Source organism: Ambystoma mexicanum, chromosome 12 (genome assembly GCF_040938575.1).
Source record: "Ambystoma mexicanum isolate Mex_15411 chromosome 12, UKY_AmexF1_1, whole genome shotgun sequence".
NCBI lineage: Eukaryota > Metazoa > Chordata > Amphibia > Caudata > Ambystomatidae > Ambystoma > Ambystoma mexicanum.
The window spans coordinates 775808034-775825233 of NC_090936.1; the positions used below are offsets into that span (position 1 = coordinate 775808034).

The following is a 17200-nucleotide window of genomic DNA, read 5'->3' on the forward strand; positions in this document are numbered from 1 at the left end:
TGGTAGATGCTAAAGCCCACGCTATCTATCGTAACTGAGAACAACTGCACTGCCTCTCAACGTCTCCTTTGGTTAAGAACATTATTGATATCTATCTATCTATCTATCTATCTATCTATCTATCTATCTATCTATCTCTCTATCTATCTATCCATTCATCCATCTCAATCCACATTTAGTTCCTCTGCTTCCTACTTTTCTACACTCTCAGATAACAATGTGTGACTTCATGTCAGATTCCTCACGATATATGCGCTATAATGACAGGCAGTGCCTAATTTATGGGGGTGTTTGTCAAGGCTCATCCCTGGCACTTATTTGTGAGAACCAGCACTTATTGTCTCAGACTCACTTTAACTATGACGTGGTGATAGGCACTGCATCCATCAACTACAATGAGCAGGTGTGAGCTGTAGCGTAACCCCAAATATGTCGACACTGTGGGGAGCAGCTATGGGTGGTGGCAGCAGTGGTGCCCAACCACAGTGTCACAGGAGTGCTAGAAAATATTTGGGCCATGGCACATAATTTTTATAAATTTAACACTGATGACAGGTCTAATTGTTCTGCCATTTAATGGTATGTACCACCCTCCCTGCCGCAGGATTCAACCTTGCAGAGTTCTGGTTGGGCCCATAGGAGAGGCAGGTCCTTTACTCATGAGCTATCCCTATGAAATATCTCAATTAAGGTTATGCGAAGCAGTTCTTACCTGCAGTCCAGCCCTCCAAGTTCATGATGTAACATAACACACTGACCTGTGCATGTGTGTGTGTGTGTGTGTGTGTGTCTCATCTAAATCATCTTCTAATTACTTTCCACCAGGTAAAACAGATGATGCAAAGGTTTCTGAAAAGGTGAAGACTCCACTGAAAGGGAGCCCCATCCAAAGGTCTCCTTCTGATGCAGGAAAGAGCAGTGGGGACGAGGGGAAGAAACCCCCTTCTGGAATAGCAAGACCGACCGCCACTGGCACCTTCGGCTTCAAGAAAGCTGGGGCGGTGTCCACCACTATGATCACTTCCAGTGGAGCAACAATAACCAGTGGCTCAGCGACGCTCGGGAAGATTCCCAAATCTTCTGGAGTTGTTGGGAAATCAAACGCCGGTAGAAAGACCAGCCTGGATGGCTCTCAAAACCAGGACGACGGGGTCCTTCTTGCTAATGTGAAGGCAAGCCTGCAGTACAGGAGCTTGCCCCGTCCTTCCAAGGCAAGCACGAGTGGCATCCCTGGGCGCGGCGGGCACAGATCCAGCACCAGCAGCATCGACTCGAACGCCAGCAACAAATCTACAGGGACCAGCGGCTCCAAAATGCGGGAGCCGTCCAAAATGGGCTCCGGGCGCTCCAGCCCTGTCAGCAACAATCAGACGGACAAAGAAAAAGAGAAAGTTGTCGTGTCTGACTCCGAGAGCGTGTCGCTGTCAGGTTCCCCAAAGTCCAGCCCGACCTCAGCCAGTGCGTGTGGAGCAACAGGCCTGAGACAGCCGGGGTCAAAATATCCCGATATTGCCTCGCCCACCTTCCGCAGGTAAGGTCACACATCAGGCACTTGACCCAGACAGCCTCTTCATGTATTAACCATTGTGTATTGTTGTACAGGGCATCTCAATCTCAGTAAGGGATGATCACACTCTGTAATGCCTGTCCATATACTAAAAGGATAGGGCATTGGATGGCTCTAAAGGTTTTGAGATGCATAATAGACCTCCGTACACTATTCTCTTAAGACAGACACTGATCATTCATTCTAGAATGTCTATCTTGTCTCTGTGCTCTTTGTTATGATTTTGGTGAACACATTTGGTTGGAAACAGTCCGGAATCACTATTGGGAAGGTAGCTCAGAGGGATAATGCACCTGACACAGAGGCCAATGCATTATCTGCAGTTCATAGTTTTGAATGTAGGTGGGATTCACTCAGACACTTTTGCTCCCAAAGTCTGCAGTGAAAATAATGCAAGTATTTACAGGCTCTCTTGTCCAAAGGCAGCTGGGAACGGGGGCAAAGCTGGCAGAGCCATTGCTTCCTGGGCTGGTACTGCAATAGGTGACAACAAAAAACCCATCAAAAATAGCAAATCCTTCGGAATTCAGCAAACTTAGAAAGAACATATTACTGAACTACCTGCTCGGCTACTGCACTAATATTGATTTCAGCAATGCTGTGAGAGAGTGTGAGGGAGTGTGTGAGATGGAGAAGAGACTAGGTATCGGGCGCATGGTCATATCCACAGGCATTTTTTCAAAAAAGGTAGCAGGCGCCCCTGTCCAGAAAGAATATGGCATGATAACCTGTTCTGTGTTTTTTTTTCCCACTGTGAGAGTTCTCAGCCATCGCTTTTTGCTCACTGTACCTTTCACAGATGGGAAATACCCATTTTCATATCAGTCTTTGTCCCGCCCACATGGGAAGTCCAGCACCGAAATGCTGTGGCAATTCCCCTCTGAACAAGAGTACCAACAGCATCCCCAGACACGTGTTTAAGCCTTGTTGGGCTTCATCAGTGGCCCTTTAATGACAGACTCTGTGACCCTGCAAGTCATGTTGGCACCTCTGTGACTCAGGCACTGATGCTCTGTTACAATCCTCGCAGTTTATCATGATTCCTCGTTGCAAAAGCAGTGCATGTCCTTATCCTACTAGAGTCTGTTCTCAGTTTCACTTGGTAAGAATGTCTCTGCTATGCTGGGCTATCTTTCGTGATTACTGGTGAGTCAATTACGTGAAGAGGCATGTAGAAAAGGACAAATAAACCACGTGGAAGGTACTGCCTGGTGGTTGCGAAGGCTATTTTAATGGTTGTATGGTGCTGCCTTTCGGGCACCTTGGCAAACATGAGCAGATAGATGTAACATTCAGGCATTCGTTATTACTGGAGTACAGAGTGAGTCTGTGGTAGCTCACACTTTGTATTGTCCAGAATATGTGAACAACAAAAAACACACATCCAAATCTACATGTACACATATTTAGATGTACAGTACCATGAACACACAGATACACCCTTTTAAACGTTAAACATTAATAAATACACTGACCATATAACCACAGTCAGACAGATTGAAGCATAAACTGACACACCATCTTCACTGTACAGACGAATAAATATATTAGGTCACCCATCTCCCTCTGCATCACCAGCTTCCACGTGGAAACCCCCCAGGGTCTCTTCTACTAACATGAGTTGAAGCATCCATCTGACAATCCAAGAAAGTGTCACTTACAAGCGAAATGAAGGCAGAGAACCTTTTGTGTCTTTACGTCGGCATTGTCCAAATGTGGACCTCAGTGCCACAATGACGAGCAAGACATCGACCCCAGCTCCTTGTCGTGTCTAGCAAAAGCCGACTGGCAAAACAAAGCTGCCTACTCTCTACATGTGAGCAAAGGCAGCAGGAGGCGGTGAGGGGCCATGAGTGGACTTGGTGTGATGGGGCAGTTGAAGGCGGCAACTGGGGAGGTTTTGGTAACGGAGCGATAGAAGTGGGTGAGTGCCGTGTAAGTGAGGGGGATTGAATTAAGAGCTATGGGATGGAGCAAAAGGCAGCAGAGGTGTGTAAGTATGTTGAAACGGAATACGGGCGAAGGAGCCACGAGGATAGGATGCAAGGGAAGGACAGCAGGTAAATGGACAAGGGCATAGAGCAAATGAGACGGGTACACAACTGGGAAGGTAGCTCAGCAGATGGAATGACTGTTGCTCAAGTCTGTGTGTAACCAGCACTCCACTGCACCCCCCAGTGCGAAGGTCATATTTATTGGAAAATACTGTAGTTTAGCCTTTGATTAAGAGCACATCAGAATGTGTTTTAGTCTCCACTGTTGTTTACATTGTAAACTGAAGAACCAGGAACACAAGGCGGAAATCCGACTATCAGCACTTAACACGATGTGTGATCCTGGTCAAATTACTTTAACTCGCTGTGCCTTATTTTCCTTAAATTTGAAAATTAGGATTGTCTAACAGTGATTTGGTTCTGTATGTGCTGTCAGGAAATCATCATTCAAATGGGTTTATAATATATAGTGTTACTCCATAAATATTTGTACTTTTAACTATGTATGTAATGAGTACCGGCAGAGAGGCAGTATGCAAGGAGTGGCTCTTGTCTTTTCCGGAGGCAGGATGCCTAAAGAGGGTCTTATGTTTTGGGGGAGTAGTGGGGGTGGCTGATAGGGTGCCTGCTATAGGTTTTCTGTTGAGGGGTCTGCCATCAGGAGGCCCTGTATGAGTGTTTTACTAGGAAGACTGGTGTTTTTCTCCAATAGTAAAGCCAGATCCATTGGCTTGACTATGGCTCGGCTTTACCAATGACGTCTCTAGCTTCCCCACCTCTATACATGGCTTTATAACTAAAGATGGCATGGGGAGAAATGTAACCTGCTGTCAAATTGAAAATCTGCTCAAATGCGAGCTTTCTAATTTTAGAAAAAATATTACCCTGGTGAAATCATTGCAAGATATTTGGTATGTGTGGGATATTCCCTGTGGTCCAGTTCACTCAGAAACCACAAAAGTAACTGAAAGAGATGTTGCATTAAAGGAAGGTAGTGTCTGGAAGTGTGGGCCAAGGCCTGACTATAATTCCATGTAGGTCTTCTCGACTTCTGGGATTACTGATGCACCTCTGGTGTTATGTCTCCTACTGCACAGGTTATCCATTGTTGTGCATTTTAAAACTTTGTAAACAAAGGAAAAGTAAAAAAAAAAAACGCTAAAACATATAGAGGAAAAGAGAGTCAGGTAATTATAGGGTGTGATGGTTGGTTACTCCTTCGAAACTGTTCCGCGCCACTCACGTGTTGATGTGGAAACTGATGAGATGATGTTTGCCACGTTCACGTTCTTTTTGCATGCCTGAGGTAAGCACCCAGTGGTAACACTAGTTAGGTTTTTGCAATACATTATCAGCGGGCACCAACCAAGGTTATCAGAAGTCGGTAAACTCTACCAATTTCTGAATACTGGGAGGATGATAGACAAGGACATGCACTTGGGAAATCCCAGAGGATGTGGACTTCTGAAGCCCAGCGGCGCAGGGCCATCTGCTTTGGGATATGTGCCATGCTAGTGTGTTCTATTATATGCCCCCTGCTGGCATCGCAACGTCTTTTTTAATACAGAGGTGTGAGCCCACAACTGCCTAGATTAAAAACTGCATCACACCTGTATTCCTGTAGGATGTAGTTTGGGGCATTCTCCAGGTCTTTACAATAATGGCCACAGTATGGCCAGGTCATGTGGGTCACAGCGCCCTCTGGGCCTGCTGGAATGGGCCAGACAGGCTGCTTGAAGTTCCCCGCCATTTGCAGAAGCCATAAACTGACATATTTACATACACCGAGGTCCTTAACATGTTTAGTATCAGCACCTGGAAGTCATTATTTTACTCCTCTCGCTCAGAATGCTTGGAATGCAATCGATAACTAGGTGTATTGTAGTAGGCATTCTAGGCATTTCGACTTTAGCAGCAGCCAGGGAAGCATCATAAAGCGTTTCATTGCATTCAAGAACAAGTAATGCCATTGGCTATCAAGATTTCTTTCCTTGCGACGCTCCACTTTCATTTAGCTCAGCAAAGTTAAAGCTAAAACATGGAACGTGCATTCAGTTTTGTAAAGAAAGCAAAAAGAACATCAATTTAACACACGTTTATAGTTAAAATGCTTACCTTATGAAGACAACCTAGTTATGGAAATATTATCATATTAACCCACATTACTAACACGTGTTGTGCACTCATTACCAGACTGCCATGTTTTACATCAACACCAGAACTCCATTACCTGTATTGCTATCAGCACTATGTGTTCATAGCCTTATAGATCTCAGGAAGGGCCATTATTGCTTGGGACAGGGGAGTTGCTAGGTCTGGAAAAGACCCGGGGCTAAGCTGATGTCGGAACTGTTGGGACTGGGGGCTAGCTAGTCTTTTGGCTGTAGCTCCTGAGATTCTATCAGGGGCTACAACCAAAAGATCAGGGGCTATAGCCCCCTTAGCCCCCCCCCTAGCAACGCCCTTGCCTTGGGATAATGACCATTGCATTCTCCTCAGCCAATAACTTGAGAGCAAGTCCGTATCCTGCATCAACACCCTAGGTGGGGGAGCCAGCCAATCAGGTGGTTAGGAACGCAGGCTGACACTACCAGTGAAAGCCCACGTTGCTAGCCGCCTGCTTTTTTTGTTGTTCGATCTCCCTCCCCCCATCCCACTTACCGGATTGCAGCAGCAGGGATTTGCAGCCGCAACTTCTTGCCCCATGTGGGCGCCATGCAAATGGAAGAGGGGCTCTGTATGGAGCCCCACCTTCCAATTCCCTGGTGGCCATGTTGGTATAGTATTTTCTCTCTGAGTAGTGGATGCTGCAAGGCGTTCCGTTCACGGAGAGAAACTACTTTAAAAAAAAGAACATTTAGCCCCCATGTAGCGTGCTACACGGGTGCTAATGCCGATATGCCCATTGGTAGCTGGGCTCACCCTACGGCTAACAGCCCCCACCTTCGTTAAGGGACCCCTGCTTTGCTCAGGCCCTTAACTTGGGGTGGCGAACTGTTACCCACAGGCTGGGCCCGCCACCTCGGAGCATATGGCCTCAGTAATGGCGACTCCTGAGGTCTATAACGCTATATTATTTATGCACTGTACTGACTGTCATAGTCTTCCAGATATTCTGCATACGGCACCTGCTTCTTGAAAAGGAGGTAATGTTACCACTTGTGGTAAATGTATAGTATTGCCAGCGGTGAAATAATCATGAATTACAAAATAGCAACACAGTGCCTGATTTTAAAAAATCTGACTTGGGGAGTTACTGCCAGTTTACCACCATTGAACAAATTCCCGCCTGTGCTAAATATTTTACCACGGGTGATCGCCATCACAGTAACATGTTGGGCAGTAATAAAAAAGCTTTGCAAGTGCGAAGTTTAGGTGTTAGTTTAATCATTGCTATGACACACGTTCTTTCAATGCATCTTTTTTTCAACAGAGGAATGTTTACACTAGTGCGAGCACTTTTGCAAAAGTTGCAATGTTTTATTTTTGATTTTTTAAAGCATTCAAATCATGTTTTTTTTGCACTGTGGACATTTTTGTTCTAGTGCTAATTGGATTGCGCCAATGCAACTTTTCTGTAAAATGTGCTCTCATAGTTTACATCACTAGTAGTTATCACTGCAATTAAGATCAGATGTGTGCTAAGCTTAAAGCACGCCATACCTGTAAGCAGCTGCTGCAATGTTGTGCACGTCACACTGAAGTAATCATGGGAAGTGGTTCTTTTTTCCTCTTCTTGAGCGCAATCTCAACCCCTGAACGTTTACGTGGCCTTGCTAGTGTTCAGAGTGGCACGCAATGTGCCAAAAGCGGCATGTGTGGGCTTCAGACAATTCATAAATAAATATATATTAATGCTGGTATTTTAATCCGGCAGCTAATTCCCTACGATGGCATTTACCACTCTCGGTGACACGATGCCACGGCAGTCACAGTGATGAATTACCTACCATCCCCACCAGCTCATAGGGGAGTCTACATGTACTGCACGCTGGATTTATTCCAGAAGTGGCCGAGCGTGATTGGGACGAGGATGTGTGAGGTATTTTGCTCACTGTGTGTGAGAGTATGCACATCTGGATGCTTTGTCTGCTCTGCATTGTTTGCATACATATGTAAATATTGAAATCACGTTATAGCACAATAATTTTCAATCGTGCTATGTATCGCTGTTCACAACCAGTACAATTCACACTTGAAACATTAATATTTTGTGGAAAATTAAAGTAGTTTTTTTCAACCTCTTTAAAAACCGGGGATACGAATTACATTTTAAAAAGTGTGACAGCCATATATTTTCTACTTGGAAAGCCCTTTTTTTTATTATGGTCATTGCTGCCCTCGTGTGGCCATATTCGTGTATTTCCGCTCCTTTCTGTGAAATGCAATTGTGAACGGCCTCTCCCATTACCATCGGTGGGAATTAGAAGTAGTGTAATCTTGGAAGAAGTGGTATTTTCTTCAAGGCAGCAGAGTATTGCGTCACAACTTTGACCTCGGCTTAGAGTGACTTCTCCTTAGAAGAAGAAACGAGATTTTTCTCAAATGTCAGTCATCTGCGAAAGCACTACAGAGAGATGCACTGGTAGTTTACGTTAAAAATGGGGTTGATTTACTTACTTGTCAACAATTATAACATTGAAATATATTACTAAACATGTCGATGCAATGTGTTACAATCTCTTCAAAACATGACATTTCTAGAAGCATCAAGAGCTGCAATATGTTCACTGGGATGCATAGTAAGATGCATAGGTGGAGGGGAGATGACTGGGGGAACCAGCATCCCAAAATGCACGCTCTCATCTGGGGCACAGTTACACACTGCTTTGGTGCAAACGTTCTCTAGATTGCCCGGCTCGCCCATCACAGTACGACCATCGCTCACACCTTATATTGGGGAGCAGATTGCCCCCTAGCCTTTGAAACAAGCATAGGAGTGTGCTGCTCAGGCTCGCTCTCTAAGTTTTGAGGGTACTAGGATAGGGCAAAATAAGCCAATACTCCACCCTCCAGCCGCAGTGACTACTTATGCAGTGGTGGCCTGTTCTCTGCCTATGAAATACGTTTTCAGACATCCTCTCATGCTTAGGGGGTGTGTTTCCGGTCTATTCCATCTTTTGGGACTGTCATTGTCATTCATACTGCCTGAGTGAGTGGGCACATATTAATGATGAGAGACTCTCAGCTCATAAGCAAGTGCTGCAACGTCTCCACCAGTAAGCGCCAATATCTACTTTTCTAATTTATTTTTATTATTATATTTGGTTAACTTAACCTTTTACAAACATACAAACATTCAACATTTCCATAAATACCATAAAAGAATCAAAAGGAAAAAACAATTCATGAAATCAATAATCTAATCAAAATTTAAAACCTGTATAACAGTTAAAAAAAAACTATAAATCACTTTTTACCAGTCCATTCACTTACAAATGAATACCTACTCCAAAGTCCTGATATGTCAACATTCTTTTCCTCTTCCCCTTAGACATAGGGCCTCATTAACGCCTGATTACCATTTTAACGCCTGCTTTTAGCAGGCGTTAAAATGCAAGCCACTAACCCGCCTTGGTGCTAATTACGGCACCGTAATTTACGGTGTCGTAATTAGCACCTTCCCCGCTCCCATTATGCCCTATGGGGCAAAAATGGGAATGGGGAAGGGTAAATGGGGAATGGGGATTTACCGCCCCACTCACCTTGGAATGGGGCGGTAAATCCCCCATCCACCATGGTGTAAACAGAGTTTACACCATGGTGGTAAAGTTGGGAATTTACCGCCTGGGTTGTAATGAGGCCCATAGACTCATCACAGAAAGAAGATCCAGACATAAGCTCTCCAGATATTTACTGTGGGTACCCTCCCCCTCACAGTTACAGCACAATTTCAAATTTTTCTAGCGTTTGAATCACAGCTATTATCATGCGCTATGAATAGCCATCAATCAGCCTTTCCCAGAATGATTTGTGCATGTAATGTGTTGTTTCTTCGACAAATTTGCTAAATAAGAACAATCTAGCGTTCCTTGGTCCTTCACGAGGACATTTGAAGATGTTTGATAGACTGTGTTTCTGGATTTTTAAATATCTGACATAATTTTATGGCAGTTTCCCCCAACCCTCTTCTTGCCAGTACTTCACCAGAATGGATATCATTCAACCTAAGTCTAAAAATGTATTCCCGATTCTCCAATCAGGAACTTTATCAAGTATTTGCTCAGAAAACCTAGTTTCCTGTCAGCTGCCTGCACAGGATTGGCATTGGCCCCCGAACGTACTCCTTCTATTGTTAAGATCCAATCCATTTAATCCCATCTCCTTTTAGCCTTCACTGTAATTTACAGTAGAGTTGTTCTCTCTATATCAGCATGAAGTAGAAGTTTTTCCACCTGAAGACTTAAATTTGAAAGAATTTTCGATTTTTTCATCTCCATGTGCATTTTTTTGTCTGCATATAAAGGCTTCCTGTACTGGGCCTCATTACAACCCAGGCGTTAAGAGGTTAACGGCGCCGTAAAAGGTGTCAGCGCTGTTAAACCCTTAACGCCTGATTACGAGGTCCCTTGGCGGGTTGCACTTTAACGCCTGCTTTTAGCAGGCGTTAAAAAACCAACCCGCAAAGGGACCTAGGAGCTAATTACGGCACCGTAATTTACGGTGCCGTAATTAGCGCCGGCCCCATTCCCATTGAGCCCTCTGGGCCAAAAATGGGAATGGGGAAGGGGCCATGGTGAATGGGGAATTACCACCCTGCCAACCTTGGAATGGGGCGGTAATTCCGCCATTCACCATGGCGGATTCCGGCATGGACCATGTTGCTAACAGCACCATGGTCCACCGCCTGGGTTGTAATGAGGCCCACTGTGTTTATCCGTTGGATCAATTATATTAATTTCCAACCTGCCCGAGCTTCCAAAGATCTCAGTCCCAGTTTGTACCTGTTATTACTGATTGATCGGCTCATCGGTAACCCTAGGGCATGTTTCCACAAGAGACCCTCCCATTTTTGCCAAAGAGTGTTCCATAACTGGGGTTTCTATTCCAATCCATACAGCAGAACTGGGATCACTTTTTGCTTGGTAAAATTTTAATACCGGAATGATAGAAAATCTGCCATATTTCATGAGAATTGTCTCCATCTGGGCTGATAAAGATTTTATTTTCATTACAGTATCCTCCTCTAGTTTACACAGTGCCAGGAGAGCATATATTTTATAACCACGATAAACAAGCTCTTCCACCGTTGTGATCTTCTCGCCTCCCATTGACCATTGTTGATATGCAATTTTTTTGTTTTTCTGTCTGAATACCAAAATGTTTGATTTTGTTGGATTTAACACTAGACCATTTTCAGTTGCATTTCCATATAGGCCATTAAGGAGGCATTGCAGTCCAATAGCTGTTTTGTCCAAGACTACAACATCGTCTGCGTAGGAAAGAGTTTTACCCCATTCAACACTGGGCTTTCCAATGCAGACGGAGCTAGGTATTTGCCCATATCTGCTATATATAAATTGAAGAGGAACGGTGCCCCTAGACACCGCTGTCAGACTCCCCAATTTACTCTAACTGGTTCGAACAGATGACCTTCTTCATTGAGACGCACTCTATTGGAATTCTCTTTGTGGAACTCTATGAGCATCCCTATGATTCCTTCCGGGATTCCCTTTGTCCTCAACTTTTGCCAAAGCCTTCCCCTATCCACCTGGTCGAAGGCCTTGGAGAAGTCGACCCATGCCCCAAACAATTGCTGACCCCCACTTTTACTTGCATTTTCAGTTAACAGATTTAGCACCAAGCCATTTACAGCAGTGGATAACCCCCTCCTGAAGCCAGTCAGGCATCTTGACAGGAACCTCACTTCTCTCTCCCATTTCTCCAATTCCCCCAACAGCAACTTCATGAAAAATGTTGCTGTCTATATCTAGCACCACTATCTACATAAATGATCCTTTATTGGGATGTTATGCCAAGCACCATGGTTTGACATAGTACGAAGTTGATTTAGCCTAAGGCACATAACAAACTTCCTAACTTTCACATCTTTGGCATTAGTAATATAGCAGCAAGGTCACCCTATCAGAACAAATGATTGTGTTGAGAACTCCTTATAAGTGGACATGGCACTCAGTTTGTATAAACACTGACTGCGATCCCAATCTGCTGCTTTTTTCTTAATCTCCCATTCCTTCAATGACATAATATCAGAGGCTGAAATTACAGATCCAATCTCATTCAAGAAAGCTAAAATGTCCTCAATCCAAGATTTCAGCGCAGGGCGAGGGCGTGTTTTATCTATTTGTGATGCAAAATAGGAATAGATAGCATCTCCATTGTCACATGCACTAAGCATTTTTGAATCAATAGGCAATTAGCTATCATTTTTCGCATCTGTAAGGAAGTGAGCCCCAATTCTAAGCAAATAGCTTCAGCCGGCACATAGTTTGCAAGTCCCAAGGCCTTCCTCCACAGTTTCCCTTCAAGTCTTTTCAGCCAAATCACTTATTTTGATGTGAATATTTCCAGGCCATATAGAATGCCTGGAACGATACAAGCCTTATACAATTTCAGGAGACCTTAAGTGGACTCTCCACCACCTTTATTAATAAAGGAACAAACTGCCAGAAATTTCACCACAGCCTTGTCTATTATGGTATCCGCAAATATTACCTTATTCATATTATTTTGGATGAACACAACCACATATATATAAATATTAACTTCTTGAATAGCAGTTTTCTGCATATTCCAATTAAACATCTTAATGTTGTTTCTACATTTTTTAATCATCATGACCTTTGTCTTATTAAGGTTAATTTCTTGGCCCTTTATAATGCAAAATTTATTTAAGGATTTGTGATGCTGGAAATGCATCGGAGGGACAGGGCCTCCGTATCCTTGTCCTTTACTGCTTTTTATCGTGTGTTCTGTCGTGTTTTCCGCACAGGAGTTCATGTGGGACTCCTGGCGGTGCAGCTCTCTTTCTTTTGGTTTGGTGAACGGACCCGTGGGATACCCTTATGACACCCATGGGTGGGGGTACAACCCTGTGCCCCTAGTGTATGTTTTTGGACACCTGTGGGTGGCCCACAGAGCAGGGTATGGGCTGGTGGCAGCTCCATGCTGAATTTGACAGGTGCGCAGAGTATACTCCATTTTGGGATACCCTGGCCCTGCCATTGGGATCAGTTGATCCCTGATGGAAAACAAGATGGCCCCGGTGGCCTCTTGCTTTCTATTTCCCATTACCTTGTTTTCCCAAAGTCCTGGGAAGCCCTGACTCTGTCCCTTCCCCCTGACTGGCTGTTGGATGGAAGTGCCATATATGATGTTGTTGTGAAGGCCCAGTCAGACTAGCTGGAGCCTTCCCCGTGATGTATGTTGTGGGTACCTCCTGTCGGTGGGACCTGGGTGAATAGAGTGTGTGACGAATATGCATTCTGTGTTGTGGGTGTCTAGTATCTGGTGGCTGACACAATGACTGAGACAACCCTGCCCGAAACCGGTATGAATGCAGCTTGGAGTGTTGAATGGCTCGGTACTTGTCCCAATACACATAACTTGTTGTGAGTGTCTGGAGAGAAGTGAATGGCCTGAATACCCCGTGTGCCTGATTGGCTGCCTGCCTGCATGAATGCCTGTAGTCGTGATTGGATGCTTGAGTGTGACCCAGCGGAATGAATGGGAGATCAACAGTATATCTGGGGACCTCTCACTGCTAGGAATCGTGTTCAGAAGCTGAAGTCTCCACTACGACGAGTAACTGGATTAACTGACGCTTGACCTTGAAGCCCTGCTGGACAAGAAGAATTGCTGTTGCTCTCCTTCACAATCTGAAAGCTGCTGTGCCTCCAAGGACTGACCCAGAGAGGACCTGGTAAGGCGCCCTCTTCCTGAGCTACAAGGGACCATCGTGCACAGCTGATCTTTGCCAACGCTCCCTGGTAGTCAGACCTACGACAGGCTGCCGACCCGATACGGGGACTGCTGCGGAACTCCAAGGAGAAGCACTCGGACTGTTGTCCGCCACTGTCGACGACCGCCGTCGCCGACCGGAGCTGCCGTGCTCCCGTTTGACTAAGAACTTCCATTTCATCGGACGCTCTCGTCTGCATCGTCATCCGCTTGTCTCCCGCTGGAGAAGGCCCGACTGTCGACGCGCCGAGGAGCATCCACCGGTGGGTTTCCCGCCACCTACAGACCGCAGAGACGCCGACGACTCGACGCCCTTGCCGGGCCACAGTTCTTCATAATCTCTTTGCGGTCCAGAACTATTGTCACCGAGGTGCCCCGCATGCCTCTTCCTTGCAGGACGCCAACGCTCTGTCGTCGAGGAGCACCGCTAGGAACGAAGCTGCCACTTCCCTGCCATAGTTCACCCTGTTCCCCGTCGGTCGTTCGACGACCCGTGACTCCTGCCTTAAAGGGAGGGCACTCAAGAAGGGCCGTCGATTCCCCGACACCGAACGCCAAGTTCCCCGACACCTCTCGATGATCCGTGTCTCCCGCCTGAAAGGGAGGCACTAAAGAAGGATCGGTCAGTGCATCGTCGGAGAACTCTACTCCACCAGGTACATTGGGGGGGGTAAAACCTTAATAGGAAGAAGTAAGACTATCAGACAATATATGAACTGGGCTTGTGCTCTATATCTTTATTTACCGGTTGCCCAGGTGGGAGGATCTCCACACAGAACTGTGCCTAATGGTAGGGGTCAGCATTCTGCCTATTGTCTCAACCATCTTACGTTCCTGCCTATCTCTATTGCTGGTTTACTCGTTATTGATCTGTGCGACATTTTAACCGTACAGTTGATGCACTTTAATGAGATTTGATAACATTAGTGGTACCACTCTAGACGTGTATATATTTATCATTATTGACTTCCAAGTACAAAGTGAATTATTGTGATCATGTACATACTTTTGAATATTAATTATATAAAGACTGTGTTTTCAGTAATACAGTGTGTGGACATTCCTTTGTGGGGGTTCGGGGACCACACTGTACTTAAGAACCAGCCCACATCACCTCCTGAGAAGCTAGGCCTTGATTGCTCGTCCATTGCTACCCTATAGAGAATCTTGGCTGGGGTCCGCTGTGCCTCTCCTCTACCATATCGAGAGTGGAAGTACAGACACCCCCTACCGGTCTTTACAGGCTTTAAGCATGTGTTGCAGTCCAAGGGCAGTCTGATCCAGTACTCTCTGTCCTCTCTAAGAATAGGGGCTATATCCAAGCCAGCATCTCGGCGGCCTCTAACAATTCAGCTGAACTTTGCAAAATCTGCAAAGGGTTGCCCAATCCTGCTGAAGTCTCTACCTCTCCTGTTCCCTCCCAGGCCCTCTGTACGGTCTTGGCATCTCATTTCACCACTAAAACTCAGGACATCCTCTCCACTCTCACTTCCTCTATTTCCTCTTCTTCTCCCTCTACCTCTCCAGGCCCCTCTCCAGCCGGTTCTCCTCTTCCTTTCTCCTCCTTCCCTCTGCTCACTCCTGACAATGTTTCTAGACAAGTCCGATATATGAAGGTCTCATCAAAGCAGGTGTTCCCATGCTCCTCCAGAACCATCAAGGACCACATCAACACCCATGATCCAGCCATGGCCGATTTCGGCAATCACACTTTTGCCACTGGAACCTTCCCATACCCACTTTAACACTCCCTTGCGCACCCCCTTAAGAAGCCTTCTGCCAATCCTTCCTCTCTGGCAAACTATTGCCAATCTCTATCACTCCTTTCCTCGGCAAACACCTGGAAAAGCTGTCTATCTCCCAGTTTAATCTACATACTGAATATGTTGGTTATCTCTATGACACCAGGCTGGCTTCAAAGCAGCCAGAAAAACAGAAACTGCTCTCTTGAACAGAGTGAAGACTTGCTCTCCAATTTTGACTCTAAGCTTCCTCCTGTCCTCATTCTCCTTGACCTATCCTCTGCTTTCGACACAGTAAACCACGCCATCCTGCTCAATCGTCTCCAAGACATCATGGGGTTTCTCTGATCAAGCCCTTGCCTGGTTGACCTCCTTTCTGTCTGATCGACGCTCCCAGGTCCAACTTGGGTCATTACTCTCTTCTGTCTCTCTCTTCCAACTTGTGGTGTTCCACAGGGGTCTAACCTCTCTCCCTGGCTATTCAACCACCTCTGGGCCACATCATCTCTACCTACTTCCCTAATATTTGGTATTATGCAGATGACACCTAGCTCCCGTTCAGGGACCCCTCTGCCTTTACTGCTCTTTCTCTCATACCAGACTGTCCGCTTTTTAGGAATGGTGTGCATCCAACGATCTCTGCCAAAATGCCAGTAAGACTGAGATCCTCCTCATTGGGACTCCTTCTCCCTCCTTCCCACTCTCACTCTGACCGCCCACACTGGGCCCACTACCTGCTCCTTCCAGTGAGGCTAAGAACCTTATGGTCATCTTCGACTCCACCCTCTCCTTCTCTCCTCACATCTCTGACGTCTCTAAGAAGTAACACCGTCAGCTGTACCTCCTCAGAGGTATTCTTCCTTTTCTCACTTTCCTCCAGAAGCTCCCTGTTTCCAGAGCACTGTTCCTCTGTAGGCTGGACTACTGCAACAACCTCTTTCTAAATCTGCCTGCCTCTACTCTTCTCCCTATACAACTTATCCAGAAAAGGACTGCAAGACTTGTCCTTGGCTGCAAGACCAGGGATTGTATCTCTCCAGCCCTAGAATCTCTTCACTGGCTCCCTGTGGCTGCAAGGATCATGTTCTAGACCCTCTGCATAGTTCACAAGCCTTTCTAGGGCTGGGGACTACACTACATCCAACTTTCTCTTCCTAAGCATCTTCCTTTTCGAGCCCTCCACTCATCCACCTCCAACTCTCTGAGGGTTAGATGCTTCTCCAGGCATAGAGTGGGGGGGGTATATCTCTTTCCGCGGCTAGGGCCTACCTCTGGAACAGCCTCCCAGCCTCTCTGAAATCTGAGCAGGACCACCTAAGGTTCCGGAAGCAACTCAAGATCTTCCTTTTCGCTTCTGCTTTCTCTCCCCTCTCCCTTGCTGATGTCCCTGTCTGCTGCGCATACGGTTACCTGGCCACCCACTGAAGTTACAGGACTAGGCTCCTGCATGACTGATAGCCCTTCCACTGTCTACGGGCCTCCCAATCACTTAAGGGACTGCACCTGCAACCCTACAGACCCCTGATTCTCTGCATATATGAGCAACCTCCCAGCTGCACTTACTAGTTACTTGCACACTTCCCCCCACGGCACTTCTACCCCTCCCCCCAAACTCTGAAGCAAGATTGGTGGTCATGGAGACCGCAAATGGATTCAGAGTGTTGGATTAATTGGGAGATGACCAACTTCTCCAGGAACTTGCCCATCACGGGGGTAGCGGAGCTAGGACGGTAGTTAGCTGGGCAGGAAGTGCCCGTAGACAGTTTTTAAGGAGGAGGTGCACAAGGGAGTGCTTTAGGGGTGACGGGAAGAAGCCAAAGAGGGATCAAGAGAGGCATTATTGTCTTTGATAGTTCTAGAGGTTTAGGAAAGCACCTGTTAGGAGTAGACTTTCATAAGCAGACTGTCTTGGTAATCTCATCAGGTGCTATGGGAGAGAAAGGGGAAAGTAGGGGCGAAGGATGGAGGAGTACCAA

The 17200-nt window shown here is 46.0% G+C and overlaps 1 protein-coding gene across 5 annotated transcripts in view; it reads left to right on the plus strand.

Annotated features, from left to right (window-relative positions):
* Positions 1 to 17200, plus strand: part of NAV3 (neuron navigator 3) — a 1326128-nt gene that overhangs the window by 1024471 nt on the left and 284457 nt on the right. For all 5 annotated transcript variants that reach the window (XM_069629276.1, XM_069629277.1, XM_069629279.1 and 2 more), the window contains one exon: positions 826 to 1531. In XM_069629276.1, coding sequence (XP_069485377.1) covers positions 826 to 1531 — 706 coding nt within the window. The remainder of the gene's footprint in view (positions 1 to 825; positions 1532 to 17200) is intronic.